Here is a 20,784-nt window from a genome sequence, read left to right as displayed (position 1 = left end):
ATATATTAATAAAAATTCTTTAAAGGATTGGCAAAAATCTACGACATGACATATTTGCGAGGATGTAGACTTAGAGTTGATATCTGGGATTTTAAAGAAGATCATGCTTTTGCTGAATACAGGTCAACACTTACCTATTTCATTGTATGATTATAGAGTTCTTAAGCCGGATGAATTAAGTACCCTACAAGTAACTTTGTGACATTTTTAATTACCCACGTTTAAGTTCTGCAATCGGCAATTAATAACAAATCTTAGTTTATCCTTTAGTCTTAAAAAACATTATTTTTAGTGCGTTTTCACTTAGTGGTCAAGGTACGAAGTATCGCCTGCATGTTGGCGGTTATACTGGAACAGCTGGCGACGGATTGGGGCCCCTGGATGGCGCGAAGTTTAACGCCGGCAACAAATGTTTAAACGGCAACGACAATGGAGGTAACTGTTATCTATATAACATATATTGGGTTCGCTAAACATAAAAAGCTTTTTTTCATACAGGTTGGTGGAGTAGGGATTGTTACTCGGTTAATTTAAATGGAAAATGGGGTATGTCGGAAGGTTCGTGGAACAATATCTTATGGAATACTTGGAAAGGATTTGACGTAGCGTTAATGGCAACTACAATGAAACTGCGTTGTGAATAAACAAAAATTAACAAATTGTTTTATGTGCTAAAAAATAATTAACAACAAATCATTTTTTGTTTGTTTTTTTGCTTACAACTCCAACGGTACGAAAACAAATTTTACTGCAGTTTTAATTCATTTAGTCTGCTTTGATTTTACTTTTACTTAGTTTCTACTGTCCTAATTTTTGTTGTACAAAATATTGTGTATTTTGTTAAACTTATTTATTTAAAATACTACTAATTCATTTTTTTATGTTGAATATTTATGATTATAAGATTTTTTAATTATTAGCTATCTTGTTTAAAAAAAACTTTTATAAAAAAACTTAATTTTATTTAACAAAGAACACAGTCGTAAAAATTTTGAGCTTGTGACGCGGCCACGAAATCAGGGGGTGACACTTTTTGTCTTTTACAGTTACAACAGCTATTTAAATCAATACAAAATCAAAAATCGCATTGTTTGCATTACCGGTTTAATTTTGCTGTATTAAGTAAGGGTTTTACAGGCTGACAGGCTGACAGGCAAGCAAATAAAAAGAAATTAACCGAGACTTTATAACTTTACATTTACTTATTAGTTTCGCAAAATTAAAAAATTAAAATTACATTAGTTAGCAAATATTTAACATAAACTAAAAAACAAGGCAGACGAGTTTTTTTCCTGACTGATCAGCTAATTGTAGTGATTGATAGCTATAACTTGCTATTTAATTTAGCTGTTCAGTTACTTTATAGTTGATTTATTTTTAGAAAACTTTAACAAGCGCATAATTATCTGTATTGACAACAAAATGTCAGAGGCAAGTTATGCTCAACTTGAAACTGCAGCGGACATTGCTGCAAGAAGGAAACAAGTTTTATCACAATATAAGGTAAAAAAATACTAATAAATTGTAAAAATATTTTTATAGAAGTGTGTTGGTCTAAGATTTATTTTTTTGTTTATTTTTTTATTTTAATGAAATATAAATAGCCATAATTCAGTATCACAACAATAAAATGTTCATAAAATATTTCCATATTTTAAATAGTATAAATATATATATTCTTTCTGTTAACTAAACTTAAAATATGGTAAATAACGTTTTAGGCCTACAAAGATGCATTGCAAGCCCGCCGACAAAATTTGGGCAGCCTTTTAAAATTTCAACAATTCATGAGAGATGCCGGGGAGTTTGAAAAATGGATGAACGAGAGAATGGAAACTGCTAAGGATGAAAGTTGGAAAGATACAACCAACTTGGAGGTTTAATTTTATTAAATTTTTGATTAAAAATGCCTGTTTATGTAGGCCTATTTATTGTTTGTATGTATATATATTTATATTGTTTTATTTTATATATATAATATTTTAAATTAGAATAATATTAATTTGTTCTAATTGTTATTTTAAATTAAAAAATTAAAAATTGGTTTAATAGAACTTAAGATTTTAATTTAATAAGATAGCCAATAAAAATATTTTTTATTTTGTCATTTCTGTTTTAATATTTTTTTATAAAATTGTTTGTATTTTTAACAGGTTAGGCTCCAAAAACACAGTGCATTGGAAGCAGAGGTTAAAGCTAATTCGGGAACTTTGACAAAATTAGATGATGATGGCAACAACTTGATTAAAATTGAAGTCAACAAAGAAATTGTGGAGGTAAAATTAAAATAGAAGACTTTTTGTTTTAGGTTTTATTAATAAATTGTCTGGGAAATTGATTTTAACATGGAAAGAATTTTATTCATTCTTTCAGTTTTTAATAGCAGTTTTACACAAACAAATTTTATTGTTTTATGTAATTCACCGGTTTAGAATTTTCAGATTTTTATTTTATAGCCTTTTGGTATGCCACCATTACAAAAGCATGCCATACCACGCTACTAACAAATCTGTAAATAATTAATAGACTTTAATGGGCCCTGCCCTTACAGAGAGAGAATAAACAATTACGTTATCACATGAGATAGGCTTCAAGTGCCTACTCGCTCTTTCTCTTGTTTCTTTTATTCTCTTGTTAAGAGCAAAAAGAGTAATTTGGGTTAACTTTTCTCTATAGAAATAGGAGTGATTTTATTGTAAAGCCGATTTTGTTTCTTTATTGATTTTTTGTCTGGCTCAATAGCTGTTCACTGTATTGGAAAAAACTTTGAATAAGTTTTAAATTTAAACATTCACACAGCTACAGAATGTGATACTTTTAAATTTACCGGTAAATTTTTTTACATGTCTATTGTTTATTTCTAACCCAATTTTTTGAAATTAAAATTTTTATATATAAATGCTTTTTTCTTCACCCAAAAATTTTTTAAATTTGTTTTTTAATACATTTGACTTATATCTAAATCTTCATTTTCTACACTTAAACAGGCTAGACTGGAAGAATTACATAAAGAATGGGAAGATCTGCTGGAAGCCCTTAAACTTCGTGGAGTAAGATTGCATCAAACTTCATCTCTGGTTGCATTTATTAAAAGATGTGATGAAGTCTTATACTGGATTAAAGACAAGGTAAATGTTTTTTTTTTGGTTAAGATTAAAAAATAATTTGGATAAGGTAACATAAATAATTAAATATGGATTTAACTGTATATATATATTTAAAAATTTTGGGTTATTTTTTTAAAAAAGTTTTTTTTTAAATTTTGTTTTTATTGTATGCAAAAATTTTTTGTGATTTTTTTTAGGAGGCAATTGCATCATCAACAGATTGTGGAAAGGATTTGGATCATATAATAATGCTTAGAGCTAAGTATGATGAGTTTTTAAGTGAATTGCAAGGCTACAATGAAAGAGTGAAAGATGTCAATTCTGAAGCCCATAAATTGGTACGACTTTAAAATAATATTTTTTATGACCCTGTTTTTGTACTAACTAATATAACTGGCCCTATAGGCTACCAAATAAACATAGTAATGTACTTCAGGATTAGATCCATAAATTAAACAATTTATAAGAACAAGAACTGATGGATTTTCAGTATTTTTTATTTTTAGTTATATTTTAAAGGTTTTATTAATAACATATCAGTATTATCATTTTAAGTAAATTTATTTTTAATAATTCCTTAAAGGTTGAGGAAGAACAACATCCGGAACATGACACCATCCGAACCAAGGAAGAAGAGGTCAACAAGTCCTGGGAGGAATTGAACTCAAAAGCTCAACAACGAAACCAAGCAATCAATGCTGCTATGGAAGTTCACATGTTTAAACGGTGTGTGTAAGACTTTTTCAAAAAAAAAAAAGTTATTGGTATTCAGATTAGGCTTTAATATTTATTTAATATTTTTGCTGTTTTTTTATGTTAAATTTCACCACAATATATAAAAAAAACATAATTATCGCAGATATTTGTGTATTAATTTGCAACTTTCAAATTTTGAAAGATTATTTTTTTAATTTATAAATTTTGCTCTTAGAGATGTGGATGAAACGATCTCCTGGATGAAGGAAAAAGAGAAGATGTTGCACTCGGATGACATTGGTAGTGATGTTGAGTCTGTGCAAGCGTTACAACGAAAACACGAAGGGATAGAAAGAGATTTGGAAGCACTGGAAGTTAAGGTAAAAAAAATATAAATAAAAGCTAATTGTAACATCTTTTTTTATTTTTTTACCCTAGGTATATATTAACTTAATCAAGTTACAACATTACTCTTACTTTAACAATCTAGCACATTTTCTTTTTATTAAACTACAGAAATTTTAGCATAACTATCAATAAAAAAGCATTGTTTTGCAGGCTACTACAAAAATGCATAAAAAATTTTTTGTTTAACATATAGCCTATCTTTTAATTTTAAAAATGTCTTTTTATTATAGCCTTTTAATTTTACAGGTCACTAAGTTATGTGATGAAGCTGACAGAATTGAGAAAGAACATGGAGATGTATCAGTTGCTAATCAACGAGATGAGATCAAAGATAATTGGAAGAAAGTTACCGAAGTTGCTGAGCAAAGGAAAAATCGATTGAACCAGAGTTATGACTTGCAGGTTTGTTAACCAAAATTTTTAAATGGTAAAAAAAAGTTAAAAATAAAATTTAAAATATTTTTACTATATATATTAAAAATTATAATTTTAGTTTTATATTTATTTATTTGTTGTATTTTTTAGAAATTTTTATCTGAATGCCATAACCTGTTGTTGTGGACGGATGATATTGAATCGAGAATTGTGTCGGACGAGCTGGCGCTAGATGTCGCTGGAGCTGAAGCACTTGTTGATAAACACCAGGAACATAAAGTAACAACTTTATTTTAAATATTCTTTTTTAAATTTAATTTTTTTTTTATTTAATTTTTATTAAATAAAAATTTTGTTATTAGGGTGAGATTGGAGCACAAGAGAGCAGTTTCTCACATGTCCAGGAGTTTGGAGAAAGGTTAATTCGGGAAGATCATCCCGCATCCACCCTCATTGTTGTGGAAATTGAGGCGGAGGACAAAGATTCTTCTTCTGATTCGAGCTCCAGTTCTGACTCCTCTGATTCTGACGAAGAAAAGTAAGAAAAAAGTTTATTTTTAGTAATAAACACAAGCTTAAAAAAGGGAAAACTACAGAATTTTTACAGATCTATTTTTTACTCTTTTTAAATTAAAGAAGTGCTTCAAAATCAGCTCAGATTTTATAGTCTATGCTACTGTTATTTTGCATGCCCAAGTTTTTTAAAACAGTGCGTTTCAACCGTTACAATCTAGGGTTTGCACTTTTTTTGTTTTACTTAATTCGTATCCGCACAAGCAAATAAAGTTGCTGAAAAAAAACTGTAAAATTAAATTAAACTCTAAGAAGCGCATAAAATTTCTTGTTTATTCAAGAAAAATAACGATGTTGCATAACCTTAATTTGACCCTGTCTGTTAAATCTTTCTTTTAACTTATTAACTTGTTTGTTAAAATATTTAAACGTAGACTCTAGAACATAAATTTTTAAACATTATTTTTCAAATCAATGCATTAAATTATTAATGACTATGCCAGAAGTACTGCTTTATTTTCACCATGGGTCAGAACTTTATATTTATTTTACAGGGAAATAAAGACCAAGACCAGCACAGAGCCTGGCATTATTCCAGAACAACTCACCAAGGTTTCAGACCGGCACCAAACCTTGTTACAAACATGGGATGAGAGGCAAGCTTTGTACGAACAATGTTTACATCTTGCTTTGTTCAACAGGGATGCAGAACAAGCTGAATCTTGGATGACAACTCAGGTATGGAAACTTAAGTTTATAAATATTTTTGTGAGAAAAATTAATTGTTTTAAGTCTGAAGTCTACTTTTTTTTGGAGTAAGTAATTTTTTTTTAATTGGTAATTGTCTAAATATTTTATATTTTAAAAATTAAATTTTTATTTTTATTTTTTAGGAAACTCTTCTCTCCCAAACTGATCTTGGAGACTCTTTAGATGCGGTCCAGACTCTACTTCGCAAACATGACGACTTTACAAAGTCTTCATCGGCGCAAGAGGACAAGATCAACTCAGTGGATGAGGTTGCATCAAGACTTATTGAAAAGGAGCATTATTCTTCTGAGGACATTGGGAAGAGAAGAGATGCTGTAAGATATTAATATTTTTCATTTTTTAATTTTAGCCGGAATTTTTCTATTTAATATTAATTTTTTTGGTAAAACAATAAATATATTTTATACTTTTTAGTTGCTGCAAAGGCACAAGTTGCTTAAAGATGGAATATTGGTTCGCAAGTTGGCTTTGGACAATGCATTCAAGTTGAGAATGTTTGAGAGAGATGCCCATAACCTTAAGTCATGGATTGAAGAAAAGAACAAAACGGCAACTGATGAATGCTACAAGGTAGAATATAAACAATTTTATGATTTAATTTATATTTATTAGGTAATTTATTTAAAAATGGCAATAAATTATTAACGAAAAAATTAATATTTTAATTTTTTTACAATGATGTTTTAGGATCCAACAAATGTTCGAGGCAAGCTTCAGAGACATCTAGTGTTTGAAGATGAGGTAAGAGCAAGTGAAGAGCGAGTCGATGCTTGCATCCAGCAAGCAAAGGATCTTGTGGAAGCTGAGCATTATGCTAAAGATGAAATTGAAGAGGAGATTAAAGATATCAAGGAAAAATGGGAGGAACTGTTGAAGAATTGTGAAATTAGAAGTACGTAGTTAATTTTTTTTAAATGTCTAAACTATTCAACTTTGGAAGTTAAATTTTTTACTTATAGCGTACCATACTTTTACTTACAATTTACTACATATTATAATTATAAACTAATAAATGTAAAAAATTTATTTTTATAAAATTTTTTTTATTTTTTATAAGTATTTTCCACATTTTTTTAGGAACAAGATTAACAGAGGCATGTGCTGAGCAAGTTTACAACCGATCTTGCTCCGATCTCAATCGTTGGATGGAGGAAGTGGAAGGTTCACTTGCATCTGAGGATCTTGGAAAAGATGTCCAGTCGGTCTCCTCCCTGATCAAGAGGCATCAGCTATTGGAAGTGGATGTTCAAGTTCATAAGGTTAGACTTTTAAAAAAATATGTGAATTTTTTTTTTAAGGTTATTGAGCACTTTAAATATTAAAATTTGATTTAAAAATTAAAACTTAATTTTTAAATTACTTTGTAGGAAAGAGTGGATGGAATTGAAAGACAGAGTTTAAAGTTTGCTGAAGAAGGTCACTTTAATGCTGAACCAATACAAGTAAAACAAGAACAAGTACTTGCTAGATACAAAGCTTTGGAGGTCAGTTCTGCAAAAAAACCGTCTCAATATTTTATAAAAAAATGCGATAAAGTGTTAGTATTATTTAAAATTTTTATTTTATAGGTCCCAATGACAACACGAAGAGAGAAATTAGCTGAGTCATTGAAAAGCAAATTATTATTCCGAGATATTCAAGATGAACAGGAATGGATACAGGATAAATGGCCTATTGTTAACTCCACCAATATTGGTAAGACTTTCTTCAAAGTTTTTAAATAATAATTTTTAATTTTTTTGTTACTATTTTTTACAAGTATTTTACATTCAAGTAAAATATCAACTTTTAAAATATTTTTGATGAATTTTCGAACACTTGATCACAGGTAAAGATTTGATGAGCGTAAGGAATTTGGTAAAAAAACATCAGATATTTTTGAGTGAGTTGTCAGCTCATGAACCTCAGTTGGATTCAGTTTGTGAGAAAGCAAACCAGTTTATTGAAGAAGGTAAACTAAATTTTTATTCAAATTTTTAAGAAATCTTTTAACAAAGAACAAATAGCTTATTGTATTATTTACTAAAATAATATCTATTTTTATATTATTTGTGTTTAAATATTTTTTAATCATTACTTAACATTTTTTTGGGGGCATTTTAAATTGATATGTTTTTAATTTTTTATTAAAAATTAAAAAAAAGTTTTTTCTATGCAGTTAAATTAAAAAAAATATATTTAAAATTTTTTGTTAATTTTTCTCCAAATTTTAGGTCATTATGAAGCGAAAGAAGCAGATGACAGATCCAACAATCTGAAAGAAGAATGGAAAAAACTTGGACTTGCATCAAAGCAGAGAGAACAGGATTTAGACGATTCTTTAAAAGCTCAAATCTATCTTGCTAATGCTAACGATGCCCAAGTCTGGATTGAGGTAAAAAATACAATTTTTAGCTTTGTGCTTTTTAAAAGATTTTTCTTTTTTGCTTTTTAAAAGATTACCAGAATTTTTTAAAAATATTTTTTTATTAATTTTTTTTGTTTTATCAGGAAAAACGCTTAGTCATTGCATCTGGAGATGTTGGTGCTGATGAAGATTCTGCTGAGTCATTGATGAAGAAACACGAGTCACTTATGGGTGACATTGAGGCATACGAAGGATCAATTAAATCTCTCCACAAGGAAGCAGAAGAGTGCAAGGTTAATTTAGACTAAAAATATAAAATTGTTTTTTTTAATCAAAAATTTTATTTTAAAGATTTATTAAAGAAAAAATTATTTTTTTTATGGTTACAAAACTGTTTTTATTTTAATCTTTTCTAAAATTATTACTTCAAATTAAATATATTTTTCAGCTTCAAAGTCCGTGGGCGAAAGAAGGAGAAGTGGAAAAAGTAAGAGTTTTACACGATTATAAAGAAAAATCTCCTCGGGAATTATCTGTTCATAAAGATGACGTTCTTACGCTGGTGTCTTCTTACAACAAAGTAAATGAAAAAAGTTAAATTTTTTTATTTTGTGATTTTAATTTATTTTTTATAAAAACTGGTTATTTTACAAAACACTTCAAGTTTTATTGTTACATATTTAAGTTGAATGTTTTGTATAACTTTTTAAATTTTTTATTTAAAAATGTTTGAATTTTATTTAATTTTTTTATTCATTAAAATTTTATTTTGGTTTAACAAAAATCCTTTTTTTTAATTTTTAATAAATTTTATTTTCTTCAGGATTGGTGGAAGGTTGAGAGCAAAGATCGACAAGGATTCGTTCCCTCCTCTCATCTCCAAAAGCTCTCTCAGGAGGATGTAGGAGAAGAAAGTGAGAATGAGGAAGAGGAGGAAAAAGAGGAGGTTGCGACGATCTTAGGAAGACAAAAACAAATTGAAAACGAGTAAGTTATAATTTATGCCATCAATGTTTTTGGAGAACTTAAATTATAAATAAACTTTTATTGCTGTATAAAAAATTTCCTGTGTTTTGGTTCTTTTTCTAAATATTTAAACTTTTGTTTTTTAAGTCAAAACCTGTATTTTTAGTTAAAATTTTTTTGAATAAATGTTTTTAAAATTTTTATTTTTTCAAGTTATGATGAGCTTAAAGTTTCTGGTGATTTGAGACGAGATGCGTTAGAGCGTTCCCGTCGACGACATGCCCTTTCTCGAGAATGTGATGACTTGCTTCGATGGATGAATGACAAGGAAGAGCTTGCATCTTCTTACAAAGTGGAGGAGGACCAAAAAGAGCAGCAGGAGGAAGAGGGAGGTTTGGCGCAAGTGGAAAAGTTGCAGAAAAAATTGGATGACTTTCAGAAGGTAAAAAAAAACATTTTTTAATAAAAAAAAACTTAATTAGATGTCTTTACTACCCATAGTTATAATTTGTTTCATTTATTTATTTTTCATTTTTATTACTTCGTTTTTTTAAATTATTTTAGGATTTAAAAGCCAAGGAAAAAAGAGTTGAGGAGCTCAACGCTGAGGCAAGATCACTTGATCTGGATGATCCCAAAGACAACAAGGAGGATAAGGATGAAGATGCCAAATCCACCCACTCCTCTCACTCTTCCTCTTCTTCATCGTCAAGCGAGTCTGGAGGATCTCAGATGGAGGTGGATGCAGTTGGAATAGATGATGACAAAATCGTGGCTGAAAAAGTCAAGGTAAAAAAATTCTTTATTTATTTGCAAAATAATTTTAATTTTTATTATTATTTTTTGTTTGTGTTTTTTTCACATTTTTTTTTTCTGCTTTACAAATATGCTATTATTTTATTGATTTTTTACTATAGAGCTATGGTATAAGGCTTTTTGACTTAATTTTAAACTTACAATTTTGTTCTATTAGCCTTTGCAATCAAGGCCCAACTTTATAACTCAAGTGGTAGGTTAAGTGTGTATCATTACATATTCAATGTTGTTCAAACTCCATTCAAAACTGTTTTAAAACCTCATTTGCTTCTGCTTGTTGTATATAAACACATATTCTATTTATAATAGCATACAAAGCATTTTGTTTATTAAAAGTTTATGTTGTATGTATCATAGCATGTTTGTGAAAATTGTGATATTACAATTTGTAAAAAGTATGAATATTTTTAAAAAATACTTTTTTGTAATTTGTGATACTTTATACTCTTAGTAACTTAAGATACGGCTGTTAGAATTTTACTCTAATAAATTTTTTGAAGCTTAAAACTTTGAATGTATTTTATGTTAGGATTTGAACGAAAAATGGGAATTGTTGCACAAATTAGTTGACGAACAAAACAGCAACCTTGGATCAGCCCAACAAGTTCAACGATTTTTCAGGTTCGTTATTAGTACTTGTTTATCAACTGTGTTCAATCACTAACCTTTTTATAAATAAATGCTTGCATTACAGAGATGCAGATGAGACAAAAGAATGGATTGATGAGAAGAGTAATGCACTTGATACTGATAATGTTGGATCTGATTTACCTACAGTACAGGTATGTAAGGTTAAAGAAATAAGCTAAGTTCAATTAAAATTAATTTTACACTTTTTAAATAAAATAAATCTACAAAAAAAAATTTTTTTAGGCTCTTCAACGTAAACACGAAGGTTTGGAGCGAGATCTTGGAGCACTCGGAGAAAGAGTTCACTCTCTGGATGAAGATGCTTCTAAGTTGATGGAGCAACATCCGGAGCAAGATGAAAGCATCCAGATGAAGAGAACTGAGATCAATCAAGCTTGGAATGATTTGGTTGCTAAGGTATGATTTTAAGTTTCAGTTATATTTTAAGATTTTTAGAGATTAAAATGTAAATCAAATTTTGAATCAAAAATCAAATTTTTTGCGATAAATTTTTTGCTTGTTTTAATTTAAAATACATTTTTTAGGTCTTCGTAATGTAACTTGGCTTTTGTAAAAAATATTTCTAAATTATAATTTTTAAACATCAAACTTTCACACAGGCTGAAGGTAGAAAACGAGCACTTTCAGACAGTTACGACTTGCAACGATTCCTGGCTGACAAACAGGAATTACAGAGATGGTTGACTCACATGAACGCACAAGTTGCAAGTAATGAGGTTGCTGATAGTATTCCTGCAGCTGAGGCTCTACTACAAAGACATCAGGTATGTTGGTGTGTTGTATTATCGAAAAAATGTAAAAATTAGAAAAATTAAAAACTATTTTGTGTTTAAGCAAATTTACTCACTTTGAAGTAAATTTTTGGAAGCTAAGTATTATTTTTCTGGCTCTTAATTTATATGTTTCTGTAATTTTCACCTTTTTCTCAAAAAATGTTAAAATAAACATAGTTTTTTTAAAGTTTATTTTTTAACAGGAGCACAGAGCAGACATGGATGCACGATCTCCATCCTTTCACACCTTGGAACACCAAGCTGACTTGTTAGTGAGTAACGAACACTCAAGTGCAAAGGAGATTGATGCTGCAGTTCAAGCTTGTTCTAATGAGAGAGAAGAACTAGAAAAGTAAAAAAAATCAAAAAATTTATATTAAATAAAAGCTTTTGTTTTTAGAAACAATTTTTTTTTATTTATGATTTTTTTTTAGAGCTTGGGCAGCTCGTCGCATCCTCCTTGAGCAATGTCTTCAACTCCATTTGTTCCTGAGAGATTGTGATAATGCGGAGGTTTGGATGGAGGGAAGAGAAGCTTTCCTTGCTAGTGAGGAATCAGGTTGGACAACTATATAATTTAATTTTTTAATATTTAAATTTTTTTAGTAACAGTGTGATTTTTACTTTATATTTTTTTCTTCAATTTTAAAATTAATTTTAATTTTTTTGGTTTACTTTTTAAATTTGTAAAGATGCTTATTTTTTCATATTATATGATAATGTATTCTAAGTGTACAACATTCTGTTTACAGGTGACAGTCTTGACTCTGTTGAATCCTTGATCAAAAAACACGAAGATTTCGACCGAGCAATTGGTTTACAAGAAGCCAAGATTGTTTCGATCCAAACAACAGCTTGTAGGTTGATGGAAAATGATCCTGAGCATTATGCAAAGGAACAGATTGGAGATAAAGCAGAAGAAATACAAGACCGGTAAATCTAAAATGTTTTGTTTGTCAAAATATGTTTTTTGTTGACAATTTTACAGTATATTTATTTATGTGTTGACTTTTTTTTTGTTTAGGAATATTTAAAAAACTAAATTAAAAATTTTTTTTTTCAAAAATATAATTTTTATTTTTTTTGTTTAGTTGGCAAAAATTGAAAGCTGCTTTAATAGACAAGCGATCGAAATTGGGTGAGACCCAAACCCTGCAACAGTTTAGTAGAGATGCTGATGAGGCTGAAGCTTGGATTGCTGACAAACTTCAAACTGCCACTGATGATACTTATAAGGATCCAACCAATATTCAGGTGTTTTATTTAAATTAAATTTGTTTTTGTTTTATACTTATGTATGTATGTACAGTTATTATATTAAGTTTATTTATTTTTAAATTTTGTTATTTTTAAAATATTTTTTGAAAATAAACTTTTTAGAAAACTAGAATTTATAAAAAAAAATTAAAAAAAAAAATTAGAATGATATTTTACTAAACTTTTTGAGTTTTTTTTTTTTAACTCAGTTTATTTTAATCTAACTTTTTAAAAAAAATTTTCATATTTTCATATGGTATTTTTATAAAATGGAACGTCATCAAATGTAAATTAAAAAGTTTGTTATTATCAGGACAGAGAAAGTGGAATGGTATATATTAAACAAATATTTAAGCCAATCAAAACACTTTAATTTATCACCTTAGCACACTTGTCACTGAAATTTTAACCATGCTTTTTAATTTGCTATTTTATTACCCCAAACTAAAAAAAATATTTTAAAAATTTAATGTTTAACTTATGAACACCAAAATGCAGCAAATTGTATTTTTATTTTGACCAAATGCTTGCAATAACGAGAAATACCTAAAAATATTTTTTTAAATACAAATTTGAACTGCTTTAATATAAAAAAAATTATGAAAAATATATTTTAGTATTTTTCTTTTGGCAATAAGACTTATTTATGTTAAATTTAATTATTCATTTAAAATATAAGTTAATTAATTTGGTATTTTAAAAATGCCTGATTTTTCACTTACTAATAGTAATTATTAAACAATATAATTAAATTAACATATTAAAGTTAAAATGTTTGATTAAATTCCCTTGTTGTGCTAAAAGTGATGTTAAATGATTATCTACTAAATGTAAATTTATAAATGTGTATTATTTATCGTTAGAAATACATATATTTAATAATATTACAATTTTATTTGCATTTTCAAGTAAAAAGTGCTTTCCATTTCTTAATTTTTATTATTTATTTTAACTTGGCCTCAATTGCTAATTCATAAAAAAATTAATTTAATAACAAAAATTTAATTAAAAAATTTGAATTTAATTATTTTTCTTTAAGAGCAAACATCAGAAACACCAAGCATTTGAGGCTGAGTTGGAGGCAAACAAGGAAAGGATTCAAGCTATCATCGGTGTTGGACAACAACTTATTGACACTCATCAATGTGCTGGATCTGAAGATGCTGTACAGGTAACAAAATCAGTTTTCAAATATGTTTTTTCTAAATTGTTTTATAGATTTTTGTTGTAATATTTTTTGCCTCTTATGGAAATTTTATATAGGCTATGCAAGTAAAAATGATTGAAAATTATTAATTTAATTTTTTTTATGATAATTAGTCGCAAAGGTGTAACAGTTACAAATTAAACCAACTAAGTTTTCATTGCTTTTTAATTTCTCAGCAAAAAATTTTAATTTTAACATACTTAAAACGTTTTTCAGGCCCGAATTGAGAAGTTGGGTGAAGAATGGCAGAACTTGGTTGATAAATCAGCTGAGAAGGGAGATAAACTGAAGGAGGCAAACCAGCAACAAAATTTTATCACCGCTGTTAAGGATCTTGAGTTTTGGATGTCTGAGGTAAATGGTGCACTTGATTTTTGGTTAAAAATAAATAAACTACATAAACAACATTATAAAAATTGAAATATATAAAAAATTCGTATCTTAAGAATTTAATTTGAAATAAATTTTTAATCCAAAAAAATTTTTGTTTTAATTTTTTTTCAGGTTGAAGCTCTACTTGCATCAGAAGATGTTGGTAAAGATGTTCCTTCTGTTTCAAACCTCCTTAAAAAGCAAAAACTTTTGGAAGCGGATGTTGCAGCTCACGAGGATCGAGCTAGGGAGCTTTCCAAACACGCAGCTCTTCTCCTGGAGAAAGCTGATGACTCTGATGCTCTTGATAAATCAGCAGTGGAAGCGAAGAGAGATTCAATTGAGGAAAGGTAAAAATAAAAAAATATTTTTCTCAGGGCACGACTTTCATAAAGCTTTAGAATTTATAAATTTTTTCCTGAAAATTAAAATATTTTTAATCATTCATTTTTTTTCAGATTTCAGAATATCAAGGATCTGACAAAGAGTCGAAGAGGAAAACTTCAGGAGAGTTTGACCATCCAACAACTCTTCCAGGATCTTACTGAAGAGGAGGCATGGATTAAGTAAAAATCATTATTGAAAAAAAGTTGATACTTGAAATTTTGATTTATTTATTTTAATGTTTTTTGTATTCTTTAGTGAGAAGAAATTGTTGGTGAGCAGTGCAGATTGTGGAAGGGATCTGACGAGTATCAACAACTTACGCAAGAAACAGAAACGAATTGAGAATGAAATTAACTCCTATGAGGCTAATATCGAGAGACTTACTGTAAGCCAAACTTTTGTTTTAAATCTACGCAATATTTTTTAAAAAGTTTTAAGAATGTTTTTTTATTAAAGGAATCTGGAAAGAAGATACAAGAAAGTGCAACCATCCACGAGGATGAAATTGATCAAAGATTGAATCAGTTGAGTGAGAACTGGAACTCACTCAAAGAATTGTCGAATGAGCGAAGTATAAGACTTACTCAAGCTCAAGATTTCCAACAATTCAGGTAAAGCAAATTTAAGTTTAGAGTTGGGATAAATAAACTTAAAACAGCAATGTTGTTTGTTGGTATGAACTTGTATAAATATTGATTTAAATATAAGTAAAGTTTTAAGATATCCAACTTAAATAACATTTTTCTAAGTTTAAAATTAGGTTTTTTGTCTCCACTCAAAATTCACTCACACTTTACTTAAACAGAGCTGATCTTGAGGAGGAGTCGAGTTGGATAAGTGAGCAGATGGGAGTCCTCGAGTCTCGAGATGTAAGTTCTTCACTCGCAGCAGCGCAGAGTTTACTCGCTAAACACGAGGCATTTGACATAGACTTGAGTGTACATCGAGATCGAGTTAACGATATTGAAAAAGTGGGAAAAAATCTGATTGATCAGGTAGTTAATTTATAAGTAAATTTAAGTAAAAATTTAATTTTTTTCTTTATTTGTGACCTTTAATTTTTTCTTATTCAACTAGGAAAATCCTCACTCAACAGAGATTGCAGAGGAGCTGGATGTGATCAGGGATAAACAGAGAAAGTTGGATGAGGCAGGATCAAAAAGAAGAAGTCAACTTCGAGATACTTCAGCCTTTCTACAATTCAACTGGAAGGTATAAAAAAATTCCTGTACCAGCGCTCTAGTTTAGTAGAGTTGTTTTTATTAATATTTAAATTCTGGTTCCTTTTTAGGCTGATTTGGTGGAAAGCTGGATAGAAGAAAAGGAAAAATCTTTAAAGTCTGATGATTTTGGAGATGACCTCTCTAATGTACAAGCTCTTATTGTCAAACAGGTAAGGTTATTGTGTTTATTTTATACATGCAATATTATATATATTGTTTAACACTAATTTATTGTTTTCTTTTAGGAAACATTTGAGGCTGGTTTAAATGCATTCGAACACGAAGGAATCTCGAATATTACAACTCTGAAAGATCAATTGGTTGAAGCTGATCATCAACAATCTGATGCAATTAAGGAGAGACATGCTTCTCTTATGAAACGGTAAAACATATTTATTTATAAAAAAATATTGTAAAATAAGTTTAAAAATCCCCTTCTATGTTAAAATAGATTTTAAGTTGGTAGTTTTTTTAACTAAAATGTAAAATATAAATAAATTTTTTTTTAGTTGGGAGGAGCTAAAATCTGCATCCTCATCTCGAAGATCGGAGCTTGAGAAGTCTCAAAATAGGTTGAGAGGAGTCAACGATTTGTGTTTGTTGTTTGCAAAGAAGGCATCTGCATTTAACTCGTGGTTTGAGAATGTTGAAGAGGATTTAACCGATCCTGTTCGATGTCATTCAATCATGGAAATTCAGGTTAGTGATAGTTTTTTAATGTAGTAATTAGTCAAATTTTGACTAAAATTTGTTAGTTGAATTTAAATTTTTAAAAAACTGTAACTTGGGCATAGCTTTGAGTTTAACTTTGTATGTGTTATTATTATCAAAATTATATTTGTTTTTTGTTTAACTATTTTAATTATAAAAACTAAATTATCTATACTATGTAGCTACAAAATAACTTTTATAACACCCTTATCCCAATAAATTTTTAATTTTAATTTTTAGGTTATATTTTTTATGTAGATGGATTTTTATTTTTTCAAATTAATTTTATGTAATTTTTTTTCTTCAGCTTCTTCTTAAAGAGCATCAGAGCTTTCAACAAACTCTTGGAGAAGCAAAGGAAGAGTTGAATGAGTTGTATGAGATCGATGACAAGCTCAATAAGTTGGATCACTCCTCCTCAAATGAGAATTCATCCTCTTCATCATCATCTGATGAAGAGGAGCAGAAAAGTGGGAATAAACAAGGTGAGTTATTAATTTAAACAAAAAATTTGTTATTTAAAATTTTTGTTTTTGAACAGTTTTTATTGACTTAAATTTTTTTTTAATTTTTAAAGTTAAAGTGAAATCAAGTAGGAAGAGAAGTAAGAATCCTTACACTTGGTTCACAAGAAAAACTCTGCAACAAACTTGGATCGCTGTGCAGGTAAAAATTTAGATAACTTTTTTACTTACATTTTTCATTTTTATGTACTTGATGTAAAGTAAATACAAATAAAATCCGATTTTGAGAAAATTTTAAATTTTTATTTTGTGTATATAGAATGCCATTTTGTTTTATTAATTTTCCTAAATTTGTTATTTTTGACAGAGAATGATGAGTGAAAGGGATTTGGAACTGAAGAAAGAACTGGAAAGACAAGAAAGCAACGATGTTATGAGAAAGAAATTTGCCAAACAAGCAAACTCATTCCATAACTGGCTAACTGAGACCAGGTAAAATATAATAAGGTTTTTGTGTATTTACTTTTCCAAATTTTTTTTTTCAATTTAGGCTTTTTGTAATAAAATTTTACTTAACCAATAGTTAAGTTACTTTTTTAATGTACCTTCTGTATATATTTTTCAAATTTGATTTCATTTTGCTTTTTTGATTTATTTAGATCATACTTTACTGCTGGGTACTTCTAATTCATCTTTCTTTCATCCTATAAATTTACATTTTCATCTTTACATTTTTATAAGTTGACTTAAACATTTCTTAAAAAACTCTTTAAGATATAATTAAGATTTAATGTAGTTGATAACATTTGTATTTCATACTCATACTTTTCGAGTTTTAAAACGTTTATTTCTTTTTCACCCTTTTTCTTCAAGTTTTCTTCGTAAGCATGTTGTTCGTGTCATGAAATATCGTCTTGTATACTGCCCTTCTACTGACTCTATATTATCCAGGTTGTTAACCAAATTACTGCATAGTTTAAGTTTATTAATGTATGCATTAACATGCTATACATCACCCTATTTTCCATTGCATTTTAAACATGTTTATTTTTTTTTTTAACTTTCTTCAACTTTGTTTTTTAATTTTTTTTTGAGGGGTGTGGGGGGGGGGGTGGTTAGTACTGCCGCAGTTCATGATTAACATATCAATAATATTAAAGATTTTTCTCTACAGCGTTTCCATCAAAGTTCGTTAAATTTGTACAAAACATTTAATCGTTTTTTTAATTTTTAGAGCAACATTAATGGAGGAGTCAGGAACCTTGGAATCTCAACTTGAGGCAACAAAACTTAAATCTGTGGAAGTCAAGGAAAGAAAAGTAAGTTTAAAAGTTTATTCTGTAAAAAAAATATCAGAAAAGGTTTTAAAAATTTTTAAACTCACTTTTTTTACTCAAGGATGAGTTAAAAGAAGTTGAGAAACTCGCAGCAGAGCTTGAGTCAGCATTGATTTTGGACAACACTTACACTGAGCACTCGGCTTTAGGTCTGGCTCAACAATGGGATCAACTTGAACAACTTGCTATGAGAATGCAACATTCACTTGAACAACAAATACAAGCAAGGTAAAGTGAGGCTTTATTTTTTTTCATTTTCTGTCTTTTGTGTTCTTACTATACTATGGCTAAAGTCGTCTTGTTTTAGTATTGTTCTAATAATATAATATCAGTGAATTTTAATATGATAGTTTTGTCTTGACAGATACCATATTAAGAAATTGAGTTGAACTAAATATTTTCAAATATGTTTATGATTTATTTTTATTTGTTGTTCTGAAAACATTTTATTTCTGTTTTTGTTATTTTAATATACGTAAGTGTTATGTAGAAATATTAATTAGTAAATGTGTATCATTTTGTATTTACTTGTTTAGGTAAAATACCTCTTTGTTTCGTAACAAATTAGATCCCCTCTAACTTTGTATTTATTTTTTTTTATTTTCCATTTTTTTATTCCAGAAATATGACCGGAGTAACAGAGGAGGCCTTGAAAGAATTCTCAATTATGTTCAAACATTTCGACAAAGATAAAACTGGAAAGCTGGAGCATCATGAGTTTAAATCCTGCCTCCGATCTCTCGGTTATGATCTTCCGATGGTGGAAGAAGGGGAGGAAGATCCAGAGTATCAGAACATCCTGGACATAGTAGATCCCAACAGGTGAAATATTTTCTATTTTTAAATTTTGAAATATTTTTGAATAAAAATTGAGTTAATTTACTATTTTAAATTTGTTGTTTTCCAATTTTCTAAATTATGTTACATTTGCAATTTTTTTTTATCAGTTTTGTTTTGTATTTTAACCCCATTTAAAAAAAATTATAAATATTTGTACAGAGACGGTGTGGTGTCATTACAGGAGTACATGGGATTTATGATAAGCAGAGAAACCGAGAATGTGAAGTCAAGTGAAGAAGTTGAAAGTGCTTTCAGAGCTCTGAGTTCAGAAGGAAAGCCTTATGTCACCAAGCAGGAACTAAAACAGGTAAAATTTTACAATTTACTGTTCTCGCATTATTATATAAAGTAGAGTTTAATATTTGTGTATAAATAAAAGCAAACTTTGGACAACATTTAGTTTGTGTTGCGATTTTTTTTCCTTTTCTTTGATTTTTAACAAATCTACTGTAGCGGCCCCTCATTGACACGTGATTTTGCCTGATAAGAAGTCTGGGCTACAGTCTTATCTTTTACCTTTTTTGTATTATGTTGTATTTTATTGCTGACTACCAATTCATTACTTACTTAACTGTTTTTGCTTAACTGATTAATAAATTATATCGTTACAATTTATATACGCTAAACTATGCCATTTTTTTTAAAAGGCAAGTTATAGCCTAAATAGAATTTCCTTGCTAACATTATACATGTTACTCTTTCCTAGAACCTGAGTCCAGAGCAGGCAGAGTACTGCCTTGCCAACATGCCACCATACTACGATGCTCAAGGAGTCAGTATATTTGAGGCTTATGATTATATTGCCTTCACCGAGCAGCTATTTAATAATTAGTATTAAGCTTGTAGATTTTAGTTACACTATTTAGCGTATTACAAACAAATGTATCCATTATCGTTTAATATATGATAAACCATTTCAGAGTACAATAAATAACCTATTTCTTCATTTCCATATAGTTAAAGCCTTTTTTTAAATTTTTATAATACGTCAACAAATGTAGTAGTTTAAACCCGTACTCTTCATTTTTTTCTGTAAAATTAAATGTAGTTTTGCATGTAATGTTACTCGATGAAATTGTTTGATAAAAATATTCGTAAGTGTGCTTTAAATGTAAGGTTGCTAATTTTCTGGTATTCAAAATCTGTAATTTGTATAAATAATACTTTTTGATATTCATATCCATTTTTTGCAAAGTAAATGTTGTTATCTGAAAACGTAGTGGACCAATCATATATATCCATAGCTTATTGTAGTGTGCTGAATATAATAAATTCTACATCAAAAATCAATGTTGTGAACTGGTTTTATATATAAAAGTAAACTGGTTTTTTATATATTACACCGTTAACTTATCACGTGTTCTGAAACACGTGATTTATAAGCTTAAATGTATAGAACCGCACTGGTCAAAAAAAATGAAAAATTTAAATCAAATTTAAACTAAACCAATAGAACCTCACAGGTGTAAATATCCTATTTCAAAAAAATTATAAAAAAATATTTAATATTAATAAAGTTATGACATATTTACTAAATTTTTGCAAAATTTCAAATCCCGAAAT

General features: G+C 28.5%; 1 protein-coding gene across 1 annotated transcript; it reads left to right on the top strand.

Annotated features, from left to right (window-relative positions):
* The first annotated feature begins 1,385 nt into the window (after positions 1–1,385).
* Positions 1,386–20,501, top strand: LOC145752324 (spectrin alpha chain, non-erythrocytic 1-like). Its single transcript, XM_082568591.1, has 51 exons — positions 1,386–1,503; positions 1,722–1,877; positions 2,154–2,276; positions 2,988–3,128; positions 3,305–3,445; positions 3,691–3,833; positions 4,039–4,183; positions 4,458–4,613; positions 4,737–4,865; positions 4,949–5,124; positions 5,654–5,837; positions 5,993–6,184; positions 6,285–6,440; positions 6,558–6,762; positions 6,948–7,129; positions 7,238–7,354; positions 7,439–7,565; positions 7,699–7,821; positions 8,084–8,244; positions 8,361–8,510; positions 8,666–8,797; positions 9,041–9,204; positions 9,397–9,625; positions 9,748–9,972; positions 10,529–10,620; positions 10,694–10,781; positions 10,873–11,046; positions 11,250–11,414; positions 11,627–11,775; positions 11,858–11,982; positions 12,176–12,356; positions 12,515–12,677; positions 13,720–13,851; positions 14,104–14,241; positions 14,392–14,609; positions 14,718–14,825; positions 14,902–15,031; positions 15,103–15,257; positions 15,452–15,641; positions 15,724–15,858; positions 15,938–16,039; positions 16,115–16,251; positions 16,379–16,568; positions 16,888–17,065; positions 17,158–17,246; positions 17,412–17,536; positions 18,279–18,363; positions 18,443–18,609; positions 19,003–19,203; positions 19,381–19,528; positions 19,928–20,501. Exons 1-51 carry the CDS (start codon positions 1,423–1,425, stop codon positions 20,051–20,053), a joined length of 7,629 nt encoding a protein of 2,542 aa, XP_082424717.1. The 5' UTR covers positions 1,386–1,422; the 3' UTR covers positions 20,054–20,501.
* The last annotated feature ends 283 nt before the right edge of the window (positions 20,502–20,784 follow it).

This window comes from Corella eumyota, chromosome 5 (genome assembly GCF_963082875.1).
Source record: "Corella eumyota chromosome 5, kaCorEumy4.1, whole genome shotgun sequence".
Taxonomy (NCBI): Eukaryota; Metazoa; Chordata; class Ascidiacea; order Phlebobranchia; family Corellidae; genus Corella; species Corella eumyota.
The sequence above is the reverse complement of the archived record's forward strand: the minus strand, read 5'-3'. Positions and strand labels throughout refer to the sequence as shown.

Bases quoted from the DNA above. Each gene is read 5' to 3' on its own strand.
- LOC145752324 (XM_082568591.1), top strand. From the start codon at position 1,423: ATGTCAGAGGCAAGTTATGCTCAACTTGAAACTGCAGCGGACATTGCT. The intron at 2,277-2,987 runs GTAAAATTAAAA...ACACTTAAACAG, and splicing joins TCAACAAAGAAATTGTGGAG to GCTAGACTGGAAGAATTACA. The intron at 3,446-3,690 runs GTACGACTTTAA...AATTCCTTAAAG, and splicing joins ATTCTGAAGCCCATAAATTG to GTTGAGGAAGAACAACATCC.